This window comes from Heliangelus exortis, chromosome 2, assembly GCF_036169615.1.
Source record: "Heliangelus exortis chromosome 2, bHelExo1.hap1, whole genome shotgun sequence".
In the NCBI taxonomy this organism is placed as follows: domain Eukaryota; kingdom Metazoa; phylum Chordata; class Aves; order Apodiformes; family Trochilidae; genus Heliangelus; species Heliangelus exortis.
This window is the reverse complement of record NC_092423.1, coordinates 22,912,035-22,939,991: the sequence shown is the minus strand read 5'-3', so window position 1 is coordinate 22,939,991 and position 27,957 is coordinate 22,912,035. Positions and strand designations below refer to the sequence as shown.

At 37.3% G+C, this 27,957-nt stretch overlaps 1 protein-coding gene across 3 annotated transcripts; it reads right to left on the bottom strand.

Annotated features, from left to right (window-relative positions):
• Window positions 1–35: 35 nt before the first annotated feature.
• Window positions 36–27,254, bottom strand: CFAP69 (cilia and flagella associated protein 69). Of its 3 annotated transcripts, XM_071735192.1 has the most exons (24): window positions 26,841–27,252; window positions 26,418–26,480; window positions 24,972–25,037; window positions 23,803–23,912; window positions 21,792–21,868; window positions 20,346–20,444; window positions 18,639–18,788; window positions 18,337–18,514; window positions 17,219–17,342; window positions 15,760–15,808; window positions 15,553–15,674; window positions 14,869–15,085; window positions 13,863–14,027; window positions 12,532–12,650; window positions 11,989–12,107; window positions 10,193–10,274; window positions 9,007–9,199; window positions 8,300–8,437; window positions 6,580–6,656; window positions 5,665–5,859; window positions 4,613–4,699; window positions 2,856–2,960; window positions 1,083–1,149; window positions 36–294 (listed from the first exon to the last, which is right to left on the bottom strand). In XM_071735192.1, exons 1-24 carry the CDS (start codon window positions 26,991–26,993, stop codon window positions 194–196), a joined length of 2,856 nt encoding a protein of 951 aa, XP_071591293.1. In that variant the 5' UTR covers window positions 26,994–27,252; the 3' UTR covers window positions 36–193. The 3 variants fall into 3 exon arrangements, with proteins under 3 accessions (XP_071591293.1, XP_071591294.1, XP_071591295.1); XM_071735193.1 differs by having other exon boundaries at window positions 36–1,149; window positions 26,841–27,249; XM_071735194.1 differs by lacking the exons at window positions 14,869–15,085; window positions 15,553–15,674 and having other exon boundaries at window positions 26,841–27,254.
• Window positions 27,255–27,957: the final 703 nt, after the last annotated feature.

The following is a 27,957-nucleotide window of genomic DNA, read 5'->3' as shown; positions in this document are numbered from 1 at the left end:
CTTTTAGGAAGCAAAAAAGGGAGTTGGTAACTAAGTTCTAACTTTTTAGCTCAATTTTATTTCAATTTTTCATGACGACATTTAACAAAGTGAAAGTTTGTACATTTCCCAAAATGCTGCTTACAGGCAAAAATGACATCAACTACATGCCAGAGCTTGTATGTTAAAGAACCCCTTGGAATGTCACAGCAATTTATGCCATGGCACTGGATGGCAAGTGGTATTGAAATGAAGAAACAGCCTCAGGGAATCTTGCTCTCTTGTAATACAGCAAATTCTGGCTTTGTCCAAGTTCTGAATGGGGACAATAGCTTAGAAAGTGAGTAATCTACAAAAGGTCTGCTGCTCACAAGTTTGTGTTGATACAACTAGTTGTGTAGTTGCTAGGGTGGAAAAGGATGAGTTCCTCCTGGAGACAATATGGGCAATAACACAAGAAAGAATCAGAATAGCAAGATCAGCTAAAAGGCCATGAGAAACCCATGAGGAGATGGACATTTCCGGCTTTTCAGCTGTTGACACAAACTTTTTAATGAGCCTTTTGATGAAAACTGAGAGAAGTCAGAAACCTCAATGCTGAAGGCAGCAAGTCAAGAAACAAATTGGACTTGGACAAATACTTGTGAGTACAGTATTCAGGAAAATGAAGAACTTAAAGCATTTATGTGAAGGTTCATCACCCTGCTCAGATAAAGAGATATTTAGCTGCAGTGTGTAGAATGTGTCAACAAGAGATGTAAATCTAAATAGTGGATCAGGGTAACTTGACATTAGCACACAAAATTATTAGACTCAACATACCTTTGTACCATACTGTGTGTTGTACTTCACTAATAAATCATCCCCATGTTTATATTAGTTAAGATAAAATATGATCTTACTCTCAGGATGTTCTCTGCAATTCATCAAAGCATTACAGACTTCATCTTGTATCTGAAGTCTATCTACAGTCAACTAAAATATTAAAAGCACTATCTAGTCTACAGGTACCGAATCTTTCTCCAGTCCAATATTTTAACTGTTTTTGATCTTTTTTAAGGCTCCTTCACAAATAGAGAGCTTTCTAACAGCAAGGTCTGTACCAGCCAGTGCCCTTCCAGTTAATTGATGAGGTGTACTTTCAACAGTTACTAAGCGACCAGGTCCAATCTGAAATACAAAATAAATGCATTGCTTAGCATTCATGATAGCATTTAAAATGAGATGAGAGTTAAATCATGAACTATCTTTCAAAAATATTACTCAGCTTGTGGAGATACATGCTGAGGTTTCCAAGGTCCACTCAAGCTATTCTTTATACTAAATTCACAAATTGTTCCCATCAATACAAATGAAAAGAGAGTGTTTTTTGAGCAGGTACCTGCATGTACTCTGTTTTTCTGCCTTCATGTCTGATCTTATGAATAGAGCAAAAGCAAATCAAGCCTTCATTACAGTGGGAGTTTGTTGTGCAACATTATTTTGATTTGTATATAATATCAGCCACAGTTTTTGTCCTCAGAATTTCACTATACACCAATACTTCAAAGAAAAAAAAAAAAAAGGAACAGGCCCTTGTCCTCTCAGGATGCAATTGCCTATCACTAGTGTTCCAGGAAAACTCAAAGATTGAATCAGACATACACTTCCCTGACTTATTAGTCCTCTTTATACTGAACAGGTTCAGGTCTGGCAATAAAAATCCCTGAGTGACACCTCTGTTGTTTAACCAGGACCTACTAAAACAAACAAGGCATTGAGGGCATTTGCCTCATATGTTTGATTACTTGACCTTAACTGCTTTACAACAACCACCTTAGTTTAATTTACCTCTCTCTCTACTAAGGGTGTTTGGTAGAGAGTAGGGAAGATTTTTCAATGAAAAAAATTGCCAGCCATATCTGTCATTTGTAATTCTTCTAAAAAATGTACAGAAGGAATTTTATCTGATGTTGCTGGTGTATTAATTTTCTTAATACACTTTTCCTGGGAAACAGACAAAGTTTTTCCTTGTGTTTGTCTACAGTTGTTGACATACTGATTGTAGACTTAAGAAGATATTTTCTTGTTAAAAGTTCTTCTTCTGAAGAAATTAATAGGTTTTGCTTGAGTTCCAAGTCTTAAAAAAAAATCTAACAATGTTTTTTTCTCTCTAGCAACAATTTCAAGAGTACTCATATTTATATACAAAGCACTTCTGTTTTTTCTTGTTTCTCTTCTTATAAGCAACTAAGAAGCTAACTCTCCCCCTAAAATCCTCCTTAGCTGTGATGTTTACACAGAAATCATCCAGCTAGTTCAACAGCAGTTACTGATTGGAATGGAGATTCTCCCACATCTTACCCCAGCTTGTCAAAACTCCACATCTAAATATTCTGGTAAAGGCAAGATAAGATCTTAACCATGGCTTTTATTTTCTCTCACATCAATTAACTGATAGACCTAAGAAAAAGACCCACAAACCTGACTCATCTTCAGATAGCAAGGGACATGTTTACTGAAAAAGGACAACTCTACTGACATATTAGAGATCAGACAGATTTACTCAGCAATAAGTCTTGAACTCAGTAAAGTTTTCATGAAAAGCTGTCCCACAAGAGGTACACGTAAAGTAGCATAGGGACCACCTTGCCCACACTTTTTATGATTAATCTGCAGATCTGAATCTCATTCTGACCAACTACCTGTTGTCAGAGGATATACCAGAAGGGGAAGTGGTGCTTTGCAGTAGATGCAGATTCTTTCTGACGTATTGGCACTTGTCAACATAAATATTATTAAAGAAAGAGTAAGCAGCAGCACATATACAGTCAGAATAAACCCCAAACCACTTATACAATAATGAAAAGAAAATAATGTAATTGGGGATTTCTTACTGTTGTGTTGAGGCCTTTAATATCAGTAGAATGGGCTGTTCTGTTTTGAGCCTTCGATCTACATCTGGTACCCTCTATTGCTTTTTCTTGGAGTCTTTTTGCTTTCTAAAGATAATTAGAAAAAAGGCAGAACTGTTTTAATCACAATGAAATGCATCATTTACACTCGATAGAAACCATACAAACAAAATGCCAGAATAAATGAGGTGATAATTCCATTGACCTTTAATTATAAGTACCCTTCCTCTGGTTTGCGACTCTGTTGTACTGGGGATCTGAGAATGGGCATGGCTTCACAAGGGTGAGAAGGGAATATAGCCCCTGGGCTATAGTCTTTCTAATGTAGCCATATATGCTGTTAGCCTTTAACACCACTAGAGAGCACTGTTGCCTCATGTTCAGGTTGTCACCTCATGCATAGCGTACACAGCCAGTCAGTCTTCATGCCGTGTTGATGTATGACAACCGTAGTGCACCCCAGATGCCTGACTTCGCATGGTCTTTTCCTGAATTTCAAGAGCTTTTGGTCAGCTCATCCCTTCAGCTTATCAAGATTCTTCTGAATAGCAAATCTACTTCCTCAGTGTCACGCATGAACAGGATGAAAAAGCAAGCATACTGATTCAATATCCAAATCATTAAAGAAAATGTTAAAGAGGATCAACATTAAGGACTCTAGGAGTATCAATTAAAAATGACTGCTACTTAAACTTTAAATATTGACCACTCTCCTTTGAGCCCACCAATCCAGCCAGGTATTTATCCAACATGGAGTTCACTTCTCTGTAGTCCAGTCCGTATGCTCCCATTTTGGCTACATCTGCACTCAGAGGTCTCCCCTCTACTACAATGGCTACAATTCAGACTGTGCTGAAAACCTTGGTGAAGCTAAGGGAAAGAACACCCATTTTCCTCTTTCTCCAGAACAAAAAATTTACCACAAAAGGCAATCTTGTGGGCGAGGAATTACTTGTTCATAGTAAATCCATGCCAGCCATTACCAATCACCTTCTTATCCCACATGTGCTTAAAATAGCTTCCCTGGGACTCAGCTAAAACTAAGGAGCCTGTGGTTTCTCCAAATCCCTTTTTCTGGACCTTTATCATTTCTAATTCTAGCATAGACCTTCACCACAGGCCAGGGAGGTGCTTGTGCATGAAGAAAGTTGTTCTCTTTTGCATCTGCTTTGGGAAATGAAGAAAAATTAAATTCAGCTGCCAAAGCATTTCTTTTAAGTCTGATTTCATTCTTTCTCCAACTTAGTCCTAGCCAGGACTACAATATTTTTTAAATGTTCTTTTGGAAAAGCATAAATACTGTTAAAAGAAACTCCTTTAATCATAAAATATTCTCATTCTGAAAGATATCTGCTGTACTAAAAAAACAAAACAAACCAAAACAAACCAAAACAAAAAAAACCCAGAAAACCCCCCAACGAACTACTAAATAAAATAAAGTAAGAATGACCAGACTTTTAGTTTCAACAGCTTTGGGACAAATAAACATACACACACATTCCTCATTTGCAAGTACATAAACAATCTTGATCCCCAATTTGTGATTGTAATTGGAAATAAAAAAAAACCAAAGATTGCATAGCTTTGCCAGTACATCTTATGGTTCATTCTTCTATCTCTGCGTGAATATATAACTTACTATAACTTCTTCCTCATAATTCCTTAAGAAATGTGTTTGGAACTTCACATTATAACTATGCTGTGAACGTAAATTTCATGCCATCACTCAGATTTCTCACCTTGAGTGCCTCATAGTTTGATGTCCGAGTCAAGAAATTTTGCCAAGATTTATTTACCATTTCTCTCTGCTTGTGGATTGCTTTGATCTGTAATAAAAGAGATTTACAAGATGCAACATAATCTCATGAGTTTCTCTGAATTCTTCACTCGTGCTGTTTGAATACTATGTTCACTATGCACTTTTGGCTATCTTGGCTCATCTTTCTCACCTGAGACTGAATCATAAAGCTGAAGTAATGTACTTGTAATTTAAAGACTTTTTTTTTTTAAAAAGTTTACTTTCTTTATGCAAACTGATTTTCCCCTCTTCCAACAAAGATACTGGAAGAGCCCTAGCTCTTTCAGGTATACTTTCTGTATACACTCACTCTCACATGCTGAATAAAAGAGACGGAACCAGTGCAGGCGTCATAATGCACGACAATCCCTCAAAAAAAAAAAAAAAAAAAAAAAGTGTGAAATTTTAGACAACTGGAAGACCTCATCTTCTCAGAAAACAGGAGAGGGTGAGATAGCAGAAGAGCAAAAACACCAAACGCTTGCTTTACAACCAAGGATGGAAAATGTCTGTCTCTACTCACTCTCAGCATACTGGTAAGCACAAAAACCTGTTTCTGAAATAATGAAGCTCTGTGAATATTCAGCCAAAGGAGCTTGTAACAAAGGCTTATGTTTCATTTTAAGAAGCAGATGTAGTTGCAATAGATACTTCAGGTACACCTCTATAGTAGCATAATGATAATTTCTCATTACATCATTGGTGCATAACTGATGCTGCTGCTTCATTTTTCCATGCTAATCTCCGTGCTAATCTCTAAATACTAGCAAAATTATTCAAATTGGGAGAATGGAGGTTATCCTAATGCAATTTAAAATTAAAATTGTACTGCTGAAACAGATTAAAATGTCTTCAAGCAGTGTTCACATATAGATTTTTCAACATTATACATTTCAACATTTTCAACATTATTTTTCAACAGTAAGAAAATCTTCATATAAGTGGACAAAAAATCTTACATGGGCTTTACTTTTTAAATACTCCTGGTCTTACTTTCATGTATGCTTTTTCCTCTTCTTGTATTTCTTGGTAATGTTGACTTTCAAGCACTTCAGTTTGCAGAGCAGCAACCATTCTTCCAGTATCTTCTGATATCTCTGCAATAGTTTCCAAGGCTTTCTCATTTGATGGAACAGGCCTGAACTCTTCTTTTATCTCTGCACACAGTTCACTCCAAACTTCTCCAACCTGTGTATGATAATTGTATCTTTTTAATTTTTTTAAAATTTCCATTTATCAAAACATAATAGAGCAATAATTTCTTTTTGTTTCACTTCTCAAAATTTTTATAAAAGGTTATTCTGCACTAATGCTGTGCCAAATTCATTCATGATAATCCTCCCTAAGCCTTCCCTAGCCCACACTTGATTCCACAAAGGAATTACAGGTATGCTGATAATACAGAAACTCAGCAGAAATACAGATACCTACAGGATACCAGATTACAAAAGTAAAGTGTTGTGTCCTACTGTCTGCTTTTTAAAATCTCAGACCGTGCACATTATCAGAGCAAATTGCAACATGATACACAAAGGGAAATTGGAATTATCAACTAAAGATCAAGCCCTGCAGGTTCCTAAACACTTCATGCTCTCACAGACTTTGTTCCTAAGAAGAAAATTGGTATAAACTGAAGTATCTTTTGAGCAGTATGGCTCCTACAAAACTTATTATCCTGTTCTTATTTCCTATAAGAACATCATAGAAAGGAAGAGTCTGGCGAGCGTTGCAACAGTGGTGGTGGGGTTGTTTCTTTTGATGGTAATTACTGGTTTACCCTCTCTGTGAAACTAGAGGCAACATGTGACATAGGTGACAGCTTTTGAAGGATTATTTGTCTGTTGTATCCAGAGATATACTTGCTATTACTACAGATACAGTAGTAATATTTTCTTCTACAATACTCACTTTAAAGTCAATATAATGCTGTATGATAGCAAGTGTGACAAAATCCTTAGCAGATAAGCCAGGTAAATTTCTAAAACCTAAAAGAATATTAAACATGTCAGTATTAACAGCATGATATACCTTAAAATACAACATTCTAAAAAAAGACACTATTTTATTTGTCATATAGTCTCAAGCAAAATATTCATCACATATATACCAAACTCTCATAATCCTGAGCAGGCTTTTGGAGATAGAAAACTTTTTTCTCTATAATAAATTCACTTTATAGTAACTCTTTACTTATGAGTGGCTCCAGTGACCTCCTAATCCTTTGGAAGGCCAGGACAATACTGCACTTTTGTGCTGTAGTTCGTGCACTGTTGTGCTTCTGTGTAAGGGTTTGATTTTCTGTAAAGCAGACATACAGCTGAGTCCACAGGTCACAGTTTCTAAAGATGCAATTCAGCAGAGAGTTTGCTGTGAAGTAGGCAAGGAGGGAATCACATGACAGGGTGTCGAGTACTTTGTTTCAAAGCTGTTCTACAAAACTGGGTTACAACAGGAAAACAACTAGCTATAGTTTAGTAGAGAAACTAAAGATGTTTTTAAACCAGTTGGTTCTCAGGGAACCAGCTGAAGGAATCTCAGGAAAACTACAGATCATCTTTGAATCTGTGCAGGATGGATGTGAAAAAACAAACTTAGTGCCTATTTTTAAAAGGGGAAAAGGACAAGCCACAGAATATTGTTTCAACAGAGTGAAACAAATAATTAAACAGATAATGTTTATACAGCTAAATGGTGGCAGTGAAAACATTAATATCCAGTGTGAATTAGTGAAAACTAAGACCTAGATTTTGTCTATAGGCAGGTAAGAAATGTTATGGCTGGGGAACCATCCATGTTGACCATGTTGACTTTAGGTTTTCAGACAAGGGTATAATAAGTATTCATAAGTATTCATATTGAGCGTGCAAACAAGATGGCATTAGGAAGATATTAGAATGACACTTAATCTAGCCAACCTGAAAAATTATCTAAACCCACAGCATTTAATTCAGTAAGGACAAATTAAAAATTCTAAGTGTAGGAATAGTCATGTGTACAAATCCAGCATGGCATATGACTGTAAAATATCCTAAGTCAAATAAGCAAACAGTACCATGTCTATAAGAACACAGCTGTTGTTATATTGTCAGAATGCTTCTTACAAGATGAGCAGAGGAATGTAGCTCTATTTGGCTGTGAGGCTTCTGCTGGATTCTGTGTTCAGCTTGGGACACTACAGATCAAAAATGTGAACCAACTGAAAAGACTTGAGGAAGAGGAAAAGAAACAGTTAATAATTACAGGTTCTGTTGGAAAATCAAACCTGTGACTAACCTCAGGAGAAAGTAGTATTTCTTAATCTAGGGCAACAGAACTAAATGTAAAAGGCTTAAAATATGTGAAAACAATATTGTGTGTAGGAAAACAAAATACAGAATGTTTCAAGCCAATTTTAGGTTTAATTCTAGGAAAACTCTTCCTAATGGTAGAGGCAGTAAAGTACTGGGGAAGATTTAAAATCCCCATCCATAGGGAATTCAAAGAACAGGATGAGCAAGTGTTAGTAACTGAGTGCTGATGATGCATCTCTGAGTTTTTATCTTTTTTTTAAGTGACCTTACTGATTGCCAGTGAACAAGTTCAGTTTAATGACAAATGTGACAGTGACAAGGCATTTGACTTGTCTTACCTAGCTTGTGCAATAATGAATAAAGTTTTGCCCGTATATTTTCTGAAATTTCTACAATGGCAAAGCTGGGCCGGTTGGCAGGCACGGAAATGACCTCTTGCTGTTTCTGGAACCTGCTAGCAATAGGTTTCTTCATGTCTAATAATTTCAAAATACAAAAAAGCAGAAGAATGAAGAGGTAGCATGTTCCCAAAGCTATTAATAAACTTAAAAGAAACGTTTTCTAGGTAGCGAAGTATAAAGAACTTTAGCAGAAGAAGAACTTTTAGAAGAAAATTTCATCTTACTTTGTGGACACTGTTGGTAATTCTGATAATTTAGCCAGGAATTTGAACATAGCTTGGGCCAGAAAATGTTAAATAACATGACTCAAAATTTGTGAGACCACAGCACTCTCCCTACTTCTTTTTACAACATAAAATACAATGTCACTTGTGGAAGAAATTAAATAGTTTAAACTGTCCAGCATTAGAAACACTGGTCAGGATCCTAAGCATGGCTACTCATTATGTGGTTCACTCCTAGCTGATGAGAAAAATGCCATCTAGCGGCCAGACTAAATGAAATAGAAGGTATTTTGGTTTTGGTAAGAACTATAGCATAAAGTTACACTTTCATTTACTTTTGTCAGAATTCAGACAGCAAAAGCAAACACTGTTTTTACTCAGTGGAACTGCACACAGTTTCACATACATCATAAAACTTACCAACAATCCTTCCATGTTGATCCCGTTTGATTCCTAGATCTAACTCCTCCTGTCTCCATAACTCTATTAGAAGATGAGCTGCTGTTTGATCTTCCTCCCCTCGCCAGGTATTGATGTGTGATGTGGTTTTAGGGTTGTCACAAAATTCAACCAGGATTCCAAGAATTATATTGTACAGGTTCTTTTGCTTTGACTTGGTGAAGGGAAAAGGAAAAATGTTTTAAACTGTTCAAAACACAGTAATGCCTACCTTCATAAAATAAGAGAAATCATGTAATCAAGTAGCTATAAATTTTTCATCAAACTATTTGTATAATGCTGGCACATGAAGTGTAAATCTTTCAAGTTTCTGAAATCTCGCCAGGCAGAGTTCTATAAATCAAGAAACTGGAGGGGAATGAGTGTAGGATCTTACAAGCTACACATACCTGTCTGTAGATTTACAAGAGGCTTTGTTTGCATGCCTCTAGGCTCACATGCTGGAGAAAATACAACTACAAAGCTTTATTTTTGCGAGAAACAGACTCTACAGGCAAAGACTGAGCAGTACCACAAACCACCTGTTCAATTTTTTACTCAGACCTTATAGCAGCAACTGAGAGAAGAAAAGGGTCTGCAGGAAGAGAATCAGAGGCTGGCAGTACAGCTGGCAAGAATGTGGAGGGAACAAACCAGGGGAGGTGTATGCTCATTTTGTGAGAGGTGAAATGCCTGTGCCATCTCTTTGTCCAAGCTCCACAGAAGTAGCTATGCATCCAAAACACACATGCAAAGTAATTTTAAACATCAAAAATATTAATGCCTTGACATGCACAGTAATTCGGCTCTTACTGACTTCAATATGAAGTAAGAATTGAGGTGATTTCCAAACAGAGGTGTAATCCAAAATAAGAGCATATTTCGTTTTCTTTTTAAAAAGACCATATTTTTGGTAAATTTAAAAAACCCTCTGTCAGATATTTATTTTTTTTAAAAAGATACATGGAAAATCCATCCAATCATTTCTAAGCAGGTGCCCTGTTTGGGAATACCTTCCCATCTCAGGGAATTAGATACACTGGTCTTTTTATTAGTATTATAATAATATTGGGAGATTCTATAATGAAATTTAATGCATTTTTCCATTACTACTCTACCCTTTCATTTCTCTACTCTTTCATTCTGTAACAATAATAAAAATACCTACTGCCAACAAATCCAGAAGGAGAAAAATGCCATGTTTTTCAAGAAAGTGATCCTCTGCAACATAGCATCCAATGACACAGGACCTTAAGCAGAAATAATTTCATTATGTAAAAACCTTTTAATGCTTTAGAACATTCTGCAAGCATCTCATTTACTGAACTGCAAATATATATTTGGCATGCAATATGCTTCTACCTTCAGGGAGTAGAAAAAACATGTTTCACATGGTTTTTCTTTTATATTGTATAACTAGATATACCTGACTTAACTGCTCAGTCCTCTATTGCAAGTGGTACATACATGTTTGTAGCAGTCCAATAAACTTGGCAGGTTCACAAGGAATTGGATTAGAATAGATATTTGAACTAAAATTAACACTGTAAGAGAAGCTAAAATTTAGCTACATTGTGTCCCTGATCTGGCTTATTGCAGGTCTGCTTGAATACTGCTGCCAGTATCAAGGGGGTGAGACAAGAATGACAAGTTTTTTGGCAAGTCTTTCCTTTCATAGAATCATAGAATCATAGAATCCTAGGGGTTGGAAGGGACCTCGAAAGATCATCTAGTCCCACCCCCCCTGCCAGAGCAGGGCCCCCTAGAGTACATCGCATAGGAACGTGTCCAGGCGGGTTTTGAATGTCTCCAGTGAAGGAGACTCCACAACCCCCCTGGGCAGCCTGTTCCAGGGCTCTGTCACCCTTACAGTAAAAAAATTTTTTCTGATATTCAACTTGAACCTCCTATGCTCCAATTTACACCCATTACCCCTTGTCCTATCACTGGTCACCACTGAGAAAAGCCTAACTCCATCTCCCTGACACTCACCCCTTACATATTTGAAAACATTGATGAGGTCACCCCTCAGTCTCCTTTTCTCCAAACTAAAGAGGCCCAGCTCCCTCAGCCTTTCCTCATAATGGTGCTATGACTTCCTTCCCCTGTTTCTTCACTTGTGGTCCTTAACATAGAAACAGATGGGGTCTCCTGCATCGAGACTTCTCTCAGATGAACATATCATATGGCTTTCCACATATTTATCAACCTCTGCATTAAAACAAATTAACTTTTGGTTATCCTCCTATGTACTGGAATAGATGAATGCAGAGCTTCTACCTGTCTCTTATATACTTTATCTCTGCCATGTTTCCTAGTTGACAATTGTACAACTCTGGAGTAGAAGGTACAATTGTGTTATTTTTTGGCACCAAGCCTTTACTTTAAGCCAACTTTAAGCAATTGTTTCTTATGGACTCTATTGAGCAATGTAAAGCAACAGAAGGTAACTTCTCTCACAGAAGTTTACATATTTTTAAAAAAGCATAACTATGGGACTGAGCTTCCTCACTATTCCGTGTATAATGTGAAGCTGTTCTTCACTCAGTCTGATGCTGCAATCCTTCAAAAATTTCTAGCCCAATAGAGCCAGTTTACAAACACACATACTTATGCTTACACAGGTTTTAGTTAATATTTTCTCCTGTTCACTTCTCTGAAGTTATTTACAGACTCTAACCATGCATCTCTCTTAAAAAGTCTTAGGTAGCTTTGCCTGTCAGATCACTCTGTGTGGGGAGTTAGGCTGTCATACTGATTCCATATTTAGAAGAGAATACATGCAGAATATTCCATTTATTTTGTATCACTTTTAATTAGTCAAAATGTATGAAAGGATTTTTAACAAATTGTAAATAGAAGGACGGCCTATATGTGCAGAGAAAGACCATAGTATTACAGACCTAAAATACAAGAGCTGCCAGTTTTAAAGAGTTGCTGCCACTAAAATACTTCTTTACTAACCACAAGCAGTCAAGGGCACTGAAGAGGAGAGAATTGTGGCCTAATCCACTATGTAACTTCTTGGGATCCATCTGAATGAATGGGATGAGTATATCGACTCCTTCATAGCTGAAGAGTTCCTGTGGAAATGTCAATTAAAGCACTATGTTTCTTAAATATTTCATGAATGGCTACATTCAAGAAAATGAAAATGTAAATATTTATATTGTAATAAATTTGGCCTACTTGTTAGAGCAGCATATATTCCTTATAAGTAAGAAAAAGATTTTTCAGGTATTCCAATCTGTTAATCCTATTCAAGAACACATTTTTGTATATATTAAGTTAAGTAAATTAGCATTTAATATATGAGAAAATTGTATTATTAAGTCATTTTGCCTTTTAACTGCCATGGTCACAAAAACTAGTTATCAGCCCTGACCTGTTAGTGATGAACTACAATTGACATTTGCTTTTGAGTTAAAAGAAAATACAGTATAATTTAACTGAAAGTGTGCCATGTTTTGATGTTTTTTGCAGAGTATGAGGTAGAAAGATACATACCTTTCTGTGGAGATCATTTTCACAGAGAACAGACAAAATAAAAAATATGTCAGCTTGGATTTCCAGTAGAATGGCATCTTCTTTCTCTTTGGATTTGTCTGCTGCATACTTAAGGATGTCTATAAATTAATGTATTTTATACATGTGAATGTCATATACACAAGTCAGAAGTTTATCACAGCTGCTGATTTAAAAAAAAAATCAAATTCACACTAAGAGATTTTAAAGGAAAGTACTTATGCAATTCAGTATTATCCTCAGTGTTTTACAATAGTTTACAGAGCACAGCACTCTGATGCTTTAGTTGCATGGACTTTGCTAGCAGTTTGTACTGATTCTTCCTTGTTCAGACTCTGTGCTGCCCTTTGTGATGTGCCAAGGCAATGAATTCAGAGAAGTGATCTGAATTAGGGAACGTTTAGAAAAAGGCAACGAACTTAGTGATTTGCTCTACTGTACAACCTCACAAACATTTGTGAAAACGTGGGAGATATATAAAATACTGCCACTGCTGAGAAAATCAGCCTTGGATTCACTATGTGAACAATGACACAAGCACAGAGAGTTACTTGAATCTCATCTATAAGGTACAGTGTTTTCAATTTTGCTTTCAATAAAATATGCAAATTATTACAGAGTTTTCACTGGAGTTCAACTGTTAACTGAGGATATAAAATCTTTCTTTTATGGGATTTCTAACAGAACATAGTCTTTGAATTCCAAAGGATCTGACTTTGTTCCTGCCAGTATGACTCTTTCAGACTACTGGGAACTTTTTGTTATGGTAAAAAAAGAACTTAAAACACTGTATATTGGAACTCAGAGCAAAATTTAACAGTAGGTATGTGTTACTGAACAAGAATATGTTCTGAAGTGCACAAGTAGTGGTTAAGCATTTTTATTCTGCTTTTATTCTTCATAATGTCATTCATATAAAAGCACATTGTTATTTATTATTTTTTCCTAAAGAGAAGTTGTGGAAAGTGACACCATAATAAGCTTGGGCAGATCATGACTCACAGCTGGAGTTCCTAGTGGCTACCACAATGAAAATAAGATGTAACAAATGCAGTGTAATAAAAGATTAGAAGGCAGCTTTCATTCCAAAACTACATAAGTAAGCTTTCACAGCTGTCTGTTTTACTTAATTCCTTCAATTCTCTGTGTTGAACTGTGACAGAATTAAAAATCAAATCAATTACATCTTAATTTAGTTTTCAAGTAGTCAAAGGGGTAGCCCACTGAAACCACAGGACACAAGAAAGCACGAGCCTACTTGGGGTCAACATAAAAGTACTATTTTAAGTATAGCAACACAAACTGAGCTTTACCCAGTAGCTGGCCAATTGCTCCCTGGTCACACAAATTGAGGTTCACGGCATCATCGTACAGGGACACAACAGCTCTCAGAACTCTCAGGCTGTAGCGCATTTGTGCAAGTTTGTTGCCACGACCACGTGTTCCATGGAAACTGTTACTTTGACCAAAGAAAGGATCTGCGGAGCAACCACAAAGAAATGTTTGTTGGCAGACAGAGTATGTATAGAATATTAGTGTGCTCAGAAGAAAAAACAACTCATCAGTGTAAGTAACCTAAAACCAAACAAAAATCCCTTAATGTTAGAAAGGCTTCTTGTTTAAAACCATCTAGTAATAAGCCTTTCTTTCTGGGGCTGCATTTTTTTGCATGGTAAGATTTTGGAGAATACTTAAAATTATTACAGCAACTTTTCTCAACCTTACTGGCTAATGAACAATGTCCAAAACTCAAAGTATCTTCTCTGGCATCATATGTATTTTTAATTTTTTGATCTCCATTGGAGCCAAATGAACATCTTTCTAGGAAAGCTTACTAATTTTATAATGAAAAATATCCATCCACAGAGATCCAGACCATGAAATTGAGTGCAAATAGGTATCTTTTTGTTTAATCCATGCTCTTAGCTGATGGCCACAAGCCAGCTTAACTCTGGAAGTTGTCTTCATGTCTACAGCTCTAAATCTGAGATGTACATGTCCTGCTCTGGACTGGTTGGACTTGTTGCCACAGTAAGGGTATCTTACTAGCTTAGAACCTAGAGATGTGTGGAAGCCTACACAACTGAAGTAATATCAGTATACACAGAGAATGGGGAACCAGCTTATCCTTCAGTACCAAAAAAATATGTTATGGTTGGTTTTTTTAAGTAAGATTAATTTCCTAAGTGACCTATTGTAAAGAATAATTTTACATAAAGAATTGTAAGTTTTACATTTTTCCTTTCTGTCAAAGAAAGTGAGTCCAGTTGAGTCGTGTTTTGAGGTTATTTTGTATGAAAGTCATAAGCATCTACTGACCTTGGCCTATACACCATTCTAGAAACACAAGGAGAAGAGTATTCCCTTGGCAGGACAAATACTTATTTACTAATATGGGAGCCACTGAAGCTAAAATAGCAATTGCAAAAAGCTGTAATTCTTCATATTGAGCAGCAGACCATTCATGAAATCCAGGCTTTTGGTTTGGTTTTATGTAACAAAGCAAAGCTGGCATCACATCATTTTCATTGAGGAGCTGGAGTCAAGACAAAGAGACAGACAGGTAGCTTACAGGTTTCATAAGCAAATAACAAAAATCTAAAGAAATGAGTCAACTTTATCTGTCCTATACTAAGAAAATTATTTGTTATTGAGAAAATATGTCATAAACACTACAAGCACAGACAAACTCTGTTTATATTCTGTAGCACTCCCACAGACTGGTTTGTTAAACCTTATTATGCTTCTCACATGTATTTCAATAATGCTTTGTAGTCACTTGTCAGCTAATTTTCCTAGAATGGTCTAGGTCTGCAGCTTTCCTAACACAGAAACTTTATGCTGCTTTCAAACATTAGGACTTGGTCTGAAGCTACCTACATATGGATTCTTGATTTGGAGAACAGATGATTTCAGTCTACAGCACTATGCCAGGTGGACAGCTAAATAATATCCCTGTCTTTTGACCTTGCTTACTGTATTTTCTGTTCTGTTAAAACTTACCTGTACAGCACATGGGTCTTTAGATAAGACTCCAATTAAATTAAATAGTAACTTTTTCAGTTCGAAGTCCTCATAACAGTAGGTCAGTTTAAGACCTTTTATCAAGGGATTGGGAATTTTAACTGTGAAGGGAATTGTAGATAAGTTACCAAATAATTAAAATTAAAAGTAATAATAGTGTAATTGTACAATACAAGAATCTCTTACCTTCTGTAAATGTTGCAAGTACTATTAACAGCTTAGTAAATCCGCTTTCCTAACAGGCATTCAAAAAACATACATTAATTAAATTAAATTGCAGTGAAATTAAGACTTATGATTTAATTTTATTTTTGCTTTTTTTTTCAGAACATAAGAGTTAAAGATATCCTACAGCAGAACCTCTTATCAAAGAAGAGATCAACCACTTGGACATTGTACAATACCAACTAACTACAGTCCTAAGGGTACGATTAATTAAACCCATGGCTCATTCAGTACAAATCTGAACTTGTATGGGGAAGTCCCAAATACATGTATTCACTGCTATAATCTACTATATATATACATATATATGTATTTTTAGTAATCTTAGATTTGTATTTTTGAAAATGCACTTTTGCACATGTACATTTATATATCTGGATCATCAGAAGATACAAGTTTGTGCATTTAGCTGTGTGTACTCATAACTTACACCTATCTTCAGTGCATTTACACGTAAGCATATGAAAACTGCACGTATGAGCAATATGCATTTAAAAATACTACCTATTAAAAATTCAGAAAATAAAATCTTGTAATTCACAGCTCCTAGAGAACTTACAGAAGGATAATTATGTTTATTATAACTACAGATAGGATCAAGGCCAGAGGGTGTCTCTGTTTAAGGCAAAAGGGCATTGTTTCTAAAGTGATTAGAAGCCATGGTTACCAGGACACTGCTCTTGAGCAACCAAAGAAATAAGATGGTCTCAGTACTCTGGCAAAGCCACCCCAGAGCTTTGCACCAGCTCCCAACAAACAGAGCTACACAAACATCCCCACAGAATCAAGTCATTCTGTCAGTTTTGCAGAAGCTTTTTACATCTCAAACAACTTCTGTGCAGTTTCCATATAAAAACTTCAGAATACTACAGAAGAATGAATCACCTACTTTTTAGACAAGTCATGATAGTGCATTCTGGACTACATTTAGGTGACCTAGTCTTAGAAGGCATGTGCCTCTTATTAACTGCATCTAGTTAATTATTTTCTCAGCATCTTATTTAGAAGTTCTGAGCTGATTTTTGGAGGACCTGTCCTGTTCCTGGTTATGATACACAGATACTTCAGTTGAATTTGGGCCATCTGAACACAACCTGCGAATCTTCAGACAATAAATGAGCTTTAATTCAAAACTCACTGTAATGTAATGGTACATCTGAGAATCTGTACAAGAATACAGGATTTGCCTTTTACTTCTGCACATGAGCAGTATCAGTGTAATTTTCTAAGTATAAAATATGGTTGATGGTAGTACCCCAGGCTGATGACTTCAAAACTTGAAGTCTCTTTGAGGTAAAGGGAATTACAGAAAGAAAAATATTTTCTTGCTCAGTAAGCCTCTGAAAGAGGAAAGCACTGGAGGAAAATACTGAGTATATATAACAGCATTACCCCCTAGAATATAATTATAAATACTTACAATCATAGGTGCTCCTGGGTTTTCAGCTAGTAATGTGGCAATCACCAAGAGGTCATTCCGCAGCTGACGATCACAATGCCGGAACCCGTGCATGAGAAGCTCTACAAATGCGTCCTTCAAAGCACTTCAAAGAAAGTGAAATGCATTTACATTTTCTTTTCATATTCTGAATTTAGACAGCTCTAGGTATATGAGCCCTCATTCATCATCATACTTTTTAAAAGGAGTTAACTGCAAGAGAAATAAACTTTATAATGAAACGGATTCTTATGTGTACTACTAGACATCCAATTTAAGTGTATATGTAAGGTGCATGTATTACAAATTGCACCTTCTACTCTATGTGTTACAATTAATTAATAGAAAGATGTAATATTCACTCCAGCACAGAACTGGATGCAGTTGGCTGATTATTGTGAAGAAATGGTCTAATCTGAAATAGTTGTAACTCACTAAGGGAGACCCTGCTATTTACTCCAGGCCATCTAGTACTAAGCCTTGTTTACCATAGCATAGAATTTCCTGCTGATTATATAGCATAAGCATTTAAACAGTGAAGTAAAAGTGCCCTACCTAGCCTAGCATGTGAGCTTGAAAATGGTTCAATGAACCAACATACAACACAACAGAAAGGGCCGTACCTCCTGCACTATGCAGCAGAGCACCTTGATCTCTCTTGCCTCCTACAGAAACAGCTAGTAGGGAATAGCTGTGTTCATTAAATAGAGAGGCTTGACAAGAAAAAATGTTTGGAGTTGACTGGATGAGCTTTTAGTGGGACTCTGGCCACTGAGTTTGTAAGCTATCTGGCAGGTCCTTCTTGTATCCTGTATCACCTCCTGGCATCTCACAGGCCCCAGTGCCATCTAGCTTGCTGAAACAGATGCCTGAGGGGTCTAAATCACAGGTGCTGGCTATGAGTTCTGATTCAGTAGTGCTTCCATTTTGGAGAATCAAATGTGTTAATACTGAAAACTTAATAAATACTTAATGATAGGCCTCCATTCCCCTTTTGTACTTTCTCCCAATTAATTTCAAACAACATCCTACACAACAGGAGTGCTTTAGATGTCTTCAAAATCAGAATATTAATTCATAAAACGCTTCCCTATACTTACTGTACACATTCCAAGCTACTGAGCTGATTAACAACTTCTTCTTTTGAGGTGCTTTCTAACAGGTTCCATAGGATTTCTGAGGAGCGGAACACCAGCTGTCCTGAGGGATCAACACCATTTAGGTACAAACAGATTCTGCTGGCTGCTTGGGCCTTCATCATGAGCCTGCAGTTTACTCCTGAAATTATAAAAATCTGAATAATTAATTCCCTGTAAGTTAGTAATTGTTTTAGGCATGTTCAGAGAACAAATTATCTAAGATCAAAGGTAATGAGGCTGTTGAAAGAACAGTTTGTACTAACCTGAGCTGGAGAGATGCTGAAGAGCTTTAAGTACCCACAACTTCTCAGTAAGTTGATTTTCAACTAATGCTAGTGACAAAACAAGAGTTTCTGCTAATCCTCCTAATTCAGCCATCTGAATTTTATAGTTTGCACTTGTTGGCTGGTAACCTGCACATATAATAGCTTTAGTTACAATGCAGTAAATAGTCAGAATTTGGTTGCTTCATAAAATATTCACCCTTTCTCAAGAAAGGATTGCAAACCAAGTATCATATTTCTTATAACAAATAAAAAAAATAATAAACAAGAACTGTTTTTCTTATATTTAGGTATTAAAAGTGCCTGAAGCATAACCAATAGACCTGCTCTCAAGAAGACTAAAATGCTATATAGACAATTTAATTGCTTCCTAGAATTTAAAGAAACAACCAGGGTTAGAGGTGAAAAACATATTCTTTGGGTCCTGCAATAAGTTGTTCTCTGCTGTATCTTATTTACTAGAAACTTAATTTCTTCTATTTTATTACTTAAAATATGTGAATCCAACTTTTAATTTATAAGCTTGAATTTCTTATGTGCCTCTGTTTTTACTTTTGTTCTTGCATATGCAAATCCATATTTCATTACTGAATTACTGGGAAAGAGAGAGCATTGAGAAAAGAAATTTATATTTATATATGCTAACTTGTGAAAGTAAAGCTTATCTTAAATAGATTAAAAATATGTATTAAATGACATGAAATGGAGGACTGATGAACGTAGATAATGCACACAATGAAAAAACTTTTAACTAAGTATTCATTGTGATAGGCTTTAGGCTGGCATAACTTCATAGGTAAGAGAACTCTGTAGGATCAAACTGGCAACATTTACATATATGCTTAGAGATGAACAACTTGACTTAAAATATCAGACTGAAATACATTCTTTATTTTTGAGATGACATTTTCTAAATCTGGAGAAGAATGAAATCTCTCAATATTTAACATTTGCTTATCTTGATGGAACTATTTGCAGACATACAACCAAATATTCACAGGGCTGCCTACAGGATTTGAGTCTTGTAAGGTAAAATCAGATTTATATGCTTTCATATTTCTGGATTCTTGTCAGGGCTGTTGCAGCTGCAGCCTCTTAAGGCCTCCCAAAATGAAAACTATCAAGAGGGCTCAGGTACTAGTGCCACTCTACAGGAACACACAAGGAAGCACACTGACATCCAGCTTATGCTTAAATGTGTCCATACAATATGAACTCAATCAAATTTAGTTTGGCTCAGATCACTCCCTCACAAGCAGCACAAGTCAAAACACAGCTGCTTCTCTCCAGGCTGCATATACAAAGTTGAAAATTACTTTTCCCTTCTTATAATTCTCATCTTAACTTCCTCCATTATCTGTGTTTCAGATAACCTGTGACCATTTCACATTTTCTGGGTACTATTTAATCCCAATCCCATAAGTGTAGCAACTAATTACTTGTACATTGATGAGTTAGTTTCAGATTTTGTGCATGGATTTCTATTAAAACATGTTAACTGCACATTTGCCAATGCTGTATGTTTAATATATGACATACAGTAACAATAGTTATAAATAACAAAAGTTACTGTAATAATAGTTCTAAATAAAAAAATAATCCATCGCTAATTAAAAGAGGCATTACAAAGTAGCTGGGATTATGAACACTTGATCTCTCATGACATGTGGAAATACCATGCTTTACCTGAAAGTAGTTTTCTTGGTTGCTTCGTATTATAAAAGCTAACAATACATTTACAGATCTGTATTCTAACTTGAGAGCTTGGAACCCTCATCAAATAACCTGTCAGAAATAGAAAAAAAAAGTAATTTACAAAGTAAAAAATAATTTACAAAGTTTGTAGCTTTTTAAAAAAGTAATATTAATACTCCTATTTACAGTACTTTGTGTTTCCCCCTACAAATCTATCATTTCACTCAGAGTTTGATTATAAAATACTCAAAGTACCCACAATGGAGAGGACAAAAATTATCAACTCTGCTTTATGGCTACAGACCCTTATAAGAGACTGAATGTTATTCCAGAGTTGAGAAATTCAGAAGCAAGGTACTACACTAGGCTGTTGTCATCACTACCATATCAGAAACTCTTCTTCTAGCAGACAAAATATGACATAAAAAGAGCACATAAAGTGGTGCTTTTCCATGAGATAAAGACAATTCGTTTGAGAGACAACAGAGCATAACAAGGATAATAAACATTTTTTCAGATTTTATTGTCTTTTCTGGACATGCTACTCTAAAAAGAATCTGTGTCTGAACCCAGGAGGCCATTCTTCTATCTACTTGGCACTGTGAAAATAAAAACTTCCAAAAATTATTTTTTTCTCACCTATTTCAAGGATAATTGTTTTTCTTGTGTGACAGGATGATTGTGCTATCTCTTTGCCATTTAAATCACAGAATTAAGTGAGGTGACTTATCAGTCCTGCTCTATTCCAAATCCTTTCTGATCTACAGTGCTTGCAATACTGTACTTGAAAATTACAAATATGACACACAAGGTCATGAAAAGTTATTCTGGCAATAAGAGGTTCAGTGATATTAAGACATGATTTTGACATGTTTTTCATAATAGCTCTCTTAAAACGTATTTCTGAAAGATACAGCAGGAGGCTGAAGTCAGAGACTGCTACTCTTGGTAAGGCATAGCAATAAACTGACTTCTATTTTATCTTTGTAGGTGGCAGGCCTTTGGTTTTGAAAGTTCGAGCTGGGAGTCAGGAGTTACTGTTTGTCACTTGTTTCTGTCACTTGGTTTCAAAGAAGTGGGAAGGATACATATTCCCCTTACCCAGGCTTCAGTGTTTACAGTAATGCACCAGTTTCTCAGAGCAAAATGAAATGACACAGCCCATACAGACAGATTTACTTCTTCAGCTGTGTTGAGAAAGTTGCCTCACATAACTTCTGACACTGACAAATAGGTAATAGTGCCAGCTAATCTATAGGCAAGCTGCAATAAGAATTGTTTCCAACATTAAAAAGCACAGAGAACTTAATGAATAATTGAAAGAAATTACTTACACATACGAAGGAGGTAACAAGAAATTAAAGTTGTGTTAGTAATACACTTAATTTTACTATGGCATTATTATAATTTTATTGTGGCATATCAGTTTACACTCACCCAGCTGCGCAATGGATTTGGAAACTGCCACAGAATAGTTTACTTCATCAGAAAATTTCTTTTTTTGAAATGGTAACCTGCACAATGAAATTAAAAAATACTACAATTATGCTTAAAATACTGCAGAAGAACACTTTAATCAAGTCACCAGAAAAGTTCAATAGCTTTTCCCTTCTTCCCTGGTATTTTTTTGCAAATAAAGACACTTTTCCCAGGAGAAATACATTATTTGCAATGCTGAAACTGAAAGTTCCACTTCCATAATTTGGCAACTACATTTTGGAGATGAGTAGTACATGTTCCTAGATAACAATCCTATAATTCATATTTGGTGAATTAAGAAATCCTGAAAAGTTAATATCATTTAAGTGTGGTATATTGAATCCTTGAACCAAGGCACTATCAAGCCACTGCAGAGCTAGACTATGCTCAGGCATGTGCAGAGATGGAAAAAACCCATCATATCCCTGGGCAAAACCTCTTGAAAACACTGAAAATAAAACAAATAAACTGATTCCAAATAGCCTAGTGAAATTTTTTCTTGAAAAACAGGATGCTAAGAAATACTCAACGTTTGCAAAATACTCAGATATGACATAAACATGTAAGTGCTAAAAAAATCAGTAAAAATTACAATATTATGCTATGACCTCTCCAGCAGCTTTCCGGTAGGTTTACCTCTGCAAACATACCCAGAGAAACAGAGAGAAGAAAGCAAATAATGGGATAAATGGGGTTGGTGAGGAAAGCAACAGACATTGAATGAAGTGGGAAGAAGGCAGGTAAACAGAAACAGCTATGAAAGAGTGGAAAATTTTACTACAGGAGCTCTACTATCTGAAAGAAAATTTTAAATACAGCCCCTCCTTCTAGTTACAGGCTTTTCTTTGTTCTATGAAGTAGTAGTGAATTGAGATGGAAATTCCACAGTACAGAAACTAAAGCAAAACCCAAGAGTGCAATCTTCCAAAATATATTCATTGCAGAAACCCCAACTATTGCTGAACTGCTGTAAGAAACAAGAAGTCTCACTCAGAATTAGATTTTATTGACTTCATACACTCCTTCTCAGTTACGTCACGTTTCTGCAGAACATTGAAGAAAATGAAACTGGGATGTTTTTTCTCACTCGCCACTGTGTGGCAGCAAAGGAAAGCAGTACAAGCGATGGTGCCCAGGGAACGAAAAGATTCAGCTAAGTTTATTAATTAAGCTATGTTTATTAATCCTAACAGCCGAAAGGATGCCATGTAAAAACTTCTTTGAATACCTGGTTTACTATGCAACTCATTTTTGTGCGGTTTAATCCTTCTCTTCCTTGTTTTCTTCAACTATAAATACAGGAGTAACTGTGGTTACAAGCTTTCAATAAGTAACTCAATTAAATTAATGAGGTGGAGAAAACTACAGCCAAGATTGAGTAAGACCTAATTCTACAAATAATTTAAAGTACCACATGACAATGAAGATATAAAAAATATAATGCAATGCATTTTAAGATAAAATGCCAAATTCTCCAATTACTGTGGTTCTTTCTCTTCTGCAATATGGGTCATCATTTTGTAAAGCTTATCTTTAGGTATTAAGGTGTCTTTTTGTCACCCAGGTTTTTTAAACTCAGAGACCTTATGTGAAACAGCAAAATGTACCTCCGCAGGACTTGTCTGCTGAATTTTTTGAGGCCAGCAGTCCCAGAACAATTTACACGAGGCAGCAAGATACCCTGGGGAATCTTGCTTCCAAGCAAGCTGGGGCCAATTACAACAGTTCTGAATGATGTAATGTGCAGCTCCACAGGTCCTGAAGCATTAAAATGGGTGCCTCCTTCATGCCAACAAAAACTGGACTTCAGGAAAATACAGTTCAGGAAAAGGAAGTGTGATATAATAGATGTCTTGCAGACATAGAAGCCTTATAGATAGATGAATGGGTATCTCAGTTGTCTTAGAAAATGTATGAACATGTTATTAAGCAGCATGTAAATCTCTGAAAGAAAAGCTCAAGTACTTACCCACATATTTTAATAAGTTCACATAAGGGCTCAATGAAATTTTCTTGTTCATTAATTTTTTCTGCACACAGGTTAAGAATTTCAATTATTTGTGCTAAATCCTGAAGGGGCTTTTAATTTAAAGTTAAGGAAATCAGACTGCTTGTACTGCTAAAAATCAGAAGAAAAAGTTGAAAAGTGCATTTATCATACTTCAAAGACACAACCATGAAAAAACAAGGACAATGCTTTCAAAGTTATAGGTCTAAAATAAAGCATACATGTCAATACTTAGGCTTTTCAGAGCATCCTTACTTTTACAGAAGTACAACTCTTGCAAATCTGATTTGTCTTTTTTATCAGCTGAACTCACTGGAAGCTCAGCACTGAATATCTGAAAATATGGGATGAAAAGTTTTTACAGCACAGTGTCAGATTTATGTATCTAAATTCTGAGACAGCCTTGAGGTATTTAAATTCTTTCCTGCTCTAGTCCCAGGTGAGTACCTGAAGCTTGAAAATCTGGACCCAAATATATTGAGATTATCTAATTTAGGGTAGAGGCACAAGATCAAAACTGAACAGATCCCTGAACCTGAGAAGTTACTCCCAATCCACTGACTTGTGGAAATTGCCTGCAAGTGAGTAGCTGTAACTCAGTTGTGGAGTAATGTGATAGCTTAAATCACCATGGTAATTAACTGAACTACACAAAATTAATCAGATTTTTCCTATATGCCTTCACCCTTCCTAGTACTACTGATTACTAGAAGCTGTTCAAGTTGTACTGTAAATATTAAATAAATTTCAGATAAATTAGTCTTTGTTTTTCTTTAAAATGCCTCATCTCTGGAAGTCACTGCTATTTTATGTGCTGCTTCTTAGGCACTGACAACTATTATGCTTGTCTAGTCTGAGTTGAAAGTACTCTAATTACATTTTGAATACTTTTACCACTGTACAGGTGAGATCTCTACTGAATTTCATAAAAAATTAATCTAGGATCCAAGAATCTTGCTAACCTACCAACTTCTGCTATGTGCACAATACCAATGATGAGAATGTACGAGGACCATCACTGCTCTACATGTGGAAGCACAGCACATCATAAAATGCTTTGCTGAAAGTCAAGAGTATTTTCATACAAAAAGCAACACGACTTTAGAATTTTACAGCGGCAAAAAGGATACAAGGCCATTTTCAAAACGCTTGACTACCTTTTTGAGAGTTTTCAGCTGTTCTTTTTCTGTATTTTTCTTAAGCAAAAGAATGAAAATCAGGTTTTAATTGTGGTTTGCTTTAGAACATTAAATGATAATGTTTATCTGCTTTTAGGTTTAAATGAAAGTGGAAGCCAGATTTAAAAATCACAAGACCATGAAATTCCTAAAATGCTTTGCAGTGGGATTAACTTCTTGATCAAGCTTTGTGTTTCAAGTATTGACTCTGCACTCTTGTAACTAAGGAGGTTTTTAAAACCCTATGTTTTGTTCAAATGTGTGGTCTCCTTCTTTTAAATTCTTTGGGATTTCACGAAAGGCAACAGAGAAAACCAAACCTATGCCACACATGACAGATGTACAAAAAAATGTAGATCCAAGAGTCTTAAGGCAAGTGCTCTGCCACCACAACAATCAGCAAATTCACAGCTGAAAACGACTTAAGTCGAGATATGCCAGGGTGTGTCAGTGATATACAAGATCCATTCCAGATCTTCTGAACACCTCCATGCTGGGCAAGAGCACTGCAACTTCCTGTTTCAGGTATCTACAAGCCCAGAATCCTAAGGGCATTTTACTATATATCTTATACTCTCTAGAGAAGCAGTAAACAATAGCATCTAACATATTTTTCTTCAGTCAGTGAGTTTATTCCATCAGTTTTGTAACAAAAAGGGGGAAAAAAGGACACAAGCTACTTCTATGTGGGTCATTAATTTAAAATGTAGTATGTTTAACCAAGTTCTTGGTTTAGGAACATAAATTATTAGGTTTTTAGATCAAAAATAACTGATGGTTTAGTTAATTTAGTCTGCCAAACCTTCTTTTGGACACTAAAACCAGCCAGTGGAAGCCCATGAGATTATGCTCTCCAGTGTCCCTAGGTAGTCATATTTGTTTCCAACACTTAACTTTGTGTCTTGCTCCTTCCTTTAACGTACCTCCAAGAAATGTTATGAGCTAACTTGGGAAAGTACATGCATTCCTGACATATTTTCAGTAACCCTGTGTATATTTGGCTTCTCAGGTGTAGGCTTCAGCACTCTGAAGACACCCAGATAAGATACAAATTTTGCATTTCTAGTTTTTAAATGCATGTCTTTTGTTTGTTTGGTTGGTTTTTGGGTTTTGTTTTTTTTTTTTTTAAAAGAGCACCCATGTAAGAATGTACTGGGTCATATGCAATATATATTTAATTATATATAAAAACATAGTTGATACCATTCCCTGTTACAATGAACATCTTCAGCAGTGCTCAAATTCCAAATCACATACTTGAGCTTTGTGATCTGTACGCCCCACCACCAGTGCTATGTGGTTTATTCTCTGTGGGCAATGCAGTAATTGCATAAAATATTATTCTGTACTTCATTCATACCTGTGTAACTGAACTAAGAAGGAATCCAGCTTACTTACTGACTCTGAATCTTCGAGTAGTTTGATGACGTGATTCAGATCCACGGATTTTAACTGTGTATCCTGGAAAAGTCACACTTTATTTTTTTTTACTTAGACTGTGCTTAAGAAGTGCTTAAACCTTAAAACGTGCAAGTGCCGCACAGAACCAACATGAATCTGTCCACGGCCGGCTACACCCAGGCTGTGTGCGGAGCACAAACTGGGGCTTGTTCTCAGCCCGACTCAGCCTCCAAGCCAAGCGAGGGGAGGCCAGGGCCGGGCCGGGCCGGGCCGGGCCGGGCCGGGCAAGGCAGAGCAGGGCAGGGCAGGGCAGGGCAGGACAGGGCAGGGCAGGGCAGGGCAGGGCAGGGGTGACCTCCCGGCCCGTGGTGGCTACAGGCGGCGGGGCTGGCGGGTGACCCCCGGCCGGGGGGAGCTCACCTGGATGGCGCCGAGGTCCGCGCTGGCGTCCGAAGCGTTCCTGCGCCGCTCGCCGCCGGAGCGAGAGGGGCCGGGGGGCAGCGACAGTGCGGGGGAGCGGGCCGGAGCCCGAGACGGAGCCCGAGAGGCTGGGGGCTGCGCCAGGGAGGCCATGGCGCTAGCCCACCGCCCCAGCACCGCTTGCCCGCGGCCCCAGCGCTGCCTCGCGCCGTTGCCATGGGAGAGAGGCGGTGCCACCGCCCGGCCCAGGCACTGCCGGGCTGCCGCCTGTCCCCTGGACAGCCGAACCGGGCCGGCTCCGCTCGCCCCCAGCCTCGGCGGCAGTGGGATCCTGCCGAGATGTGGGGACAGCTGGCGCGTCCCTGAGCACCCTGTGCCCCCGCCTGCCCCCGCCTGCAGGCTCAGTTCTCCCCCTCCCTCCTCATTGCCGTCTCTACCCCTACATCTCTACACCTACGCCGCGACCCCCATGTTCCATACGCCGCTGCGCCACAGCAGTAGTGCAGTTCCATGCCGGGTCTTTAAACGCTTCCACAACGAGAAAACCTGTTCCCCACCCCTGTGCAGTGCCCAGGCTGGGCGTTTCCCACTTGCTAGTCGATCCGTAACTTCTGATCATGAAAAATTCCACCGCAAGAAACCTCTGGAGATAAATACCGGCATTGACGGGACTGCTCTGCCTGGGGTAGCCTGGCTGTGGGAAAAGGGGAAAGGAGTTTTTTCTCTGCACAGACTGGGGAAAAACAGCTTAATAATATCTGGAAAGTAATAAAGGAGGGGACAAAAGCATAAGAGGATTTGGATCTTTCCTTCTTGCTCAGTTTTCATCCCTAAGTTTGCTATGGTGAGCACATGGGGATTACACATGCCCCCGATGGCCACGCAGCCGTCTTCTGAAATGGTGCCTCCAGGCCAGGAGCATGACTGAGACTGACAACGCCAAACCAGGCAAGAACCACCAGACCCTTTGCTGGGTTTGATGTGTTGGGTGGACATGCCTGGAGGAAGACAGCCAGGTATCCAGAACGGCCACAGGAAAAGGTGACACCTCATGGCGTGGTAATGAGCACCCTGCTTGCTGCAGTCGACCTTCACAGAATTTGGATACACTCTTGGC

Bases quoted from the DNA above. Each gene is read 5' to 3' on its own strand.
- CFAP69 (XM_071735192.1), bottom strand. From the start codon at position 26,993: ATGGCCTCCCTGGCGCAGCCCCCAGCCTCTCGGGCTCCGTCTCGGGCT. The intron at 15,086-15,552 runs GTAAGTTTTAAC...TCTTGACTCCAG, and splicing joins AAGACCCATGTGCTGTACAG to CTCCTCAATGAAAATGATGT. The intron at 12,651-13,862 runs GTAAAGCTCAGT...ATTAATTTATAG, and splicing joins AGCAATTGGCCAGCTACTGG to ACATCCTTAAGTATGCAGCA.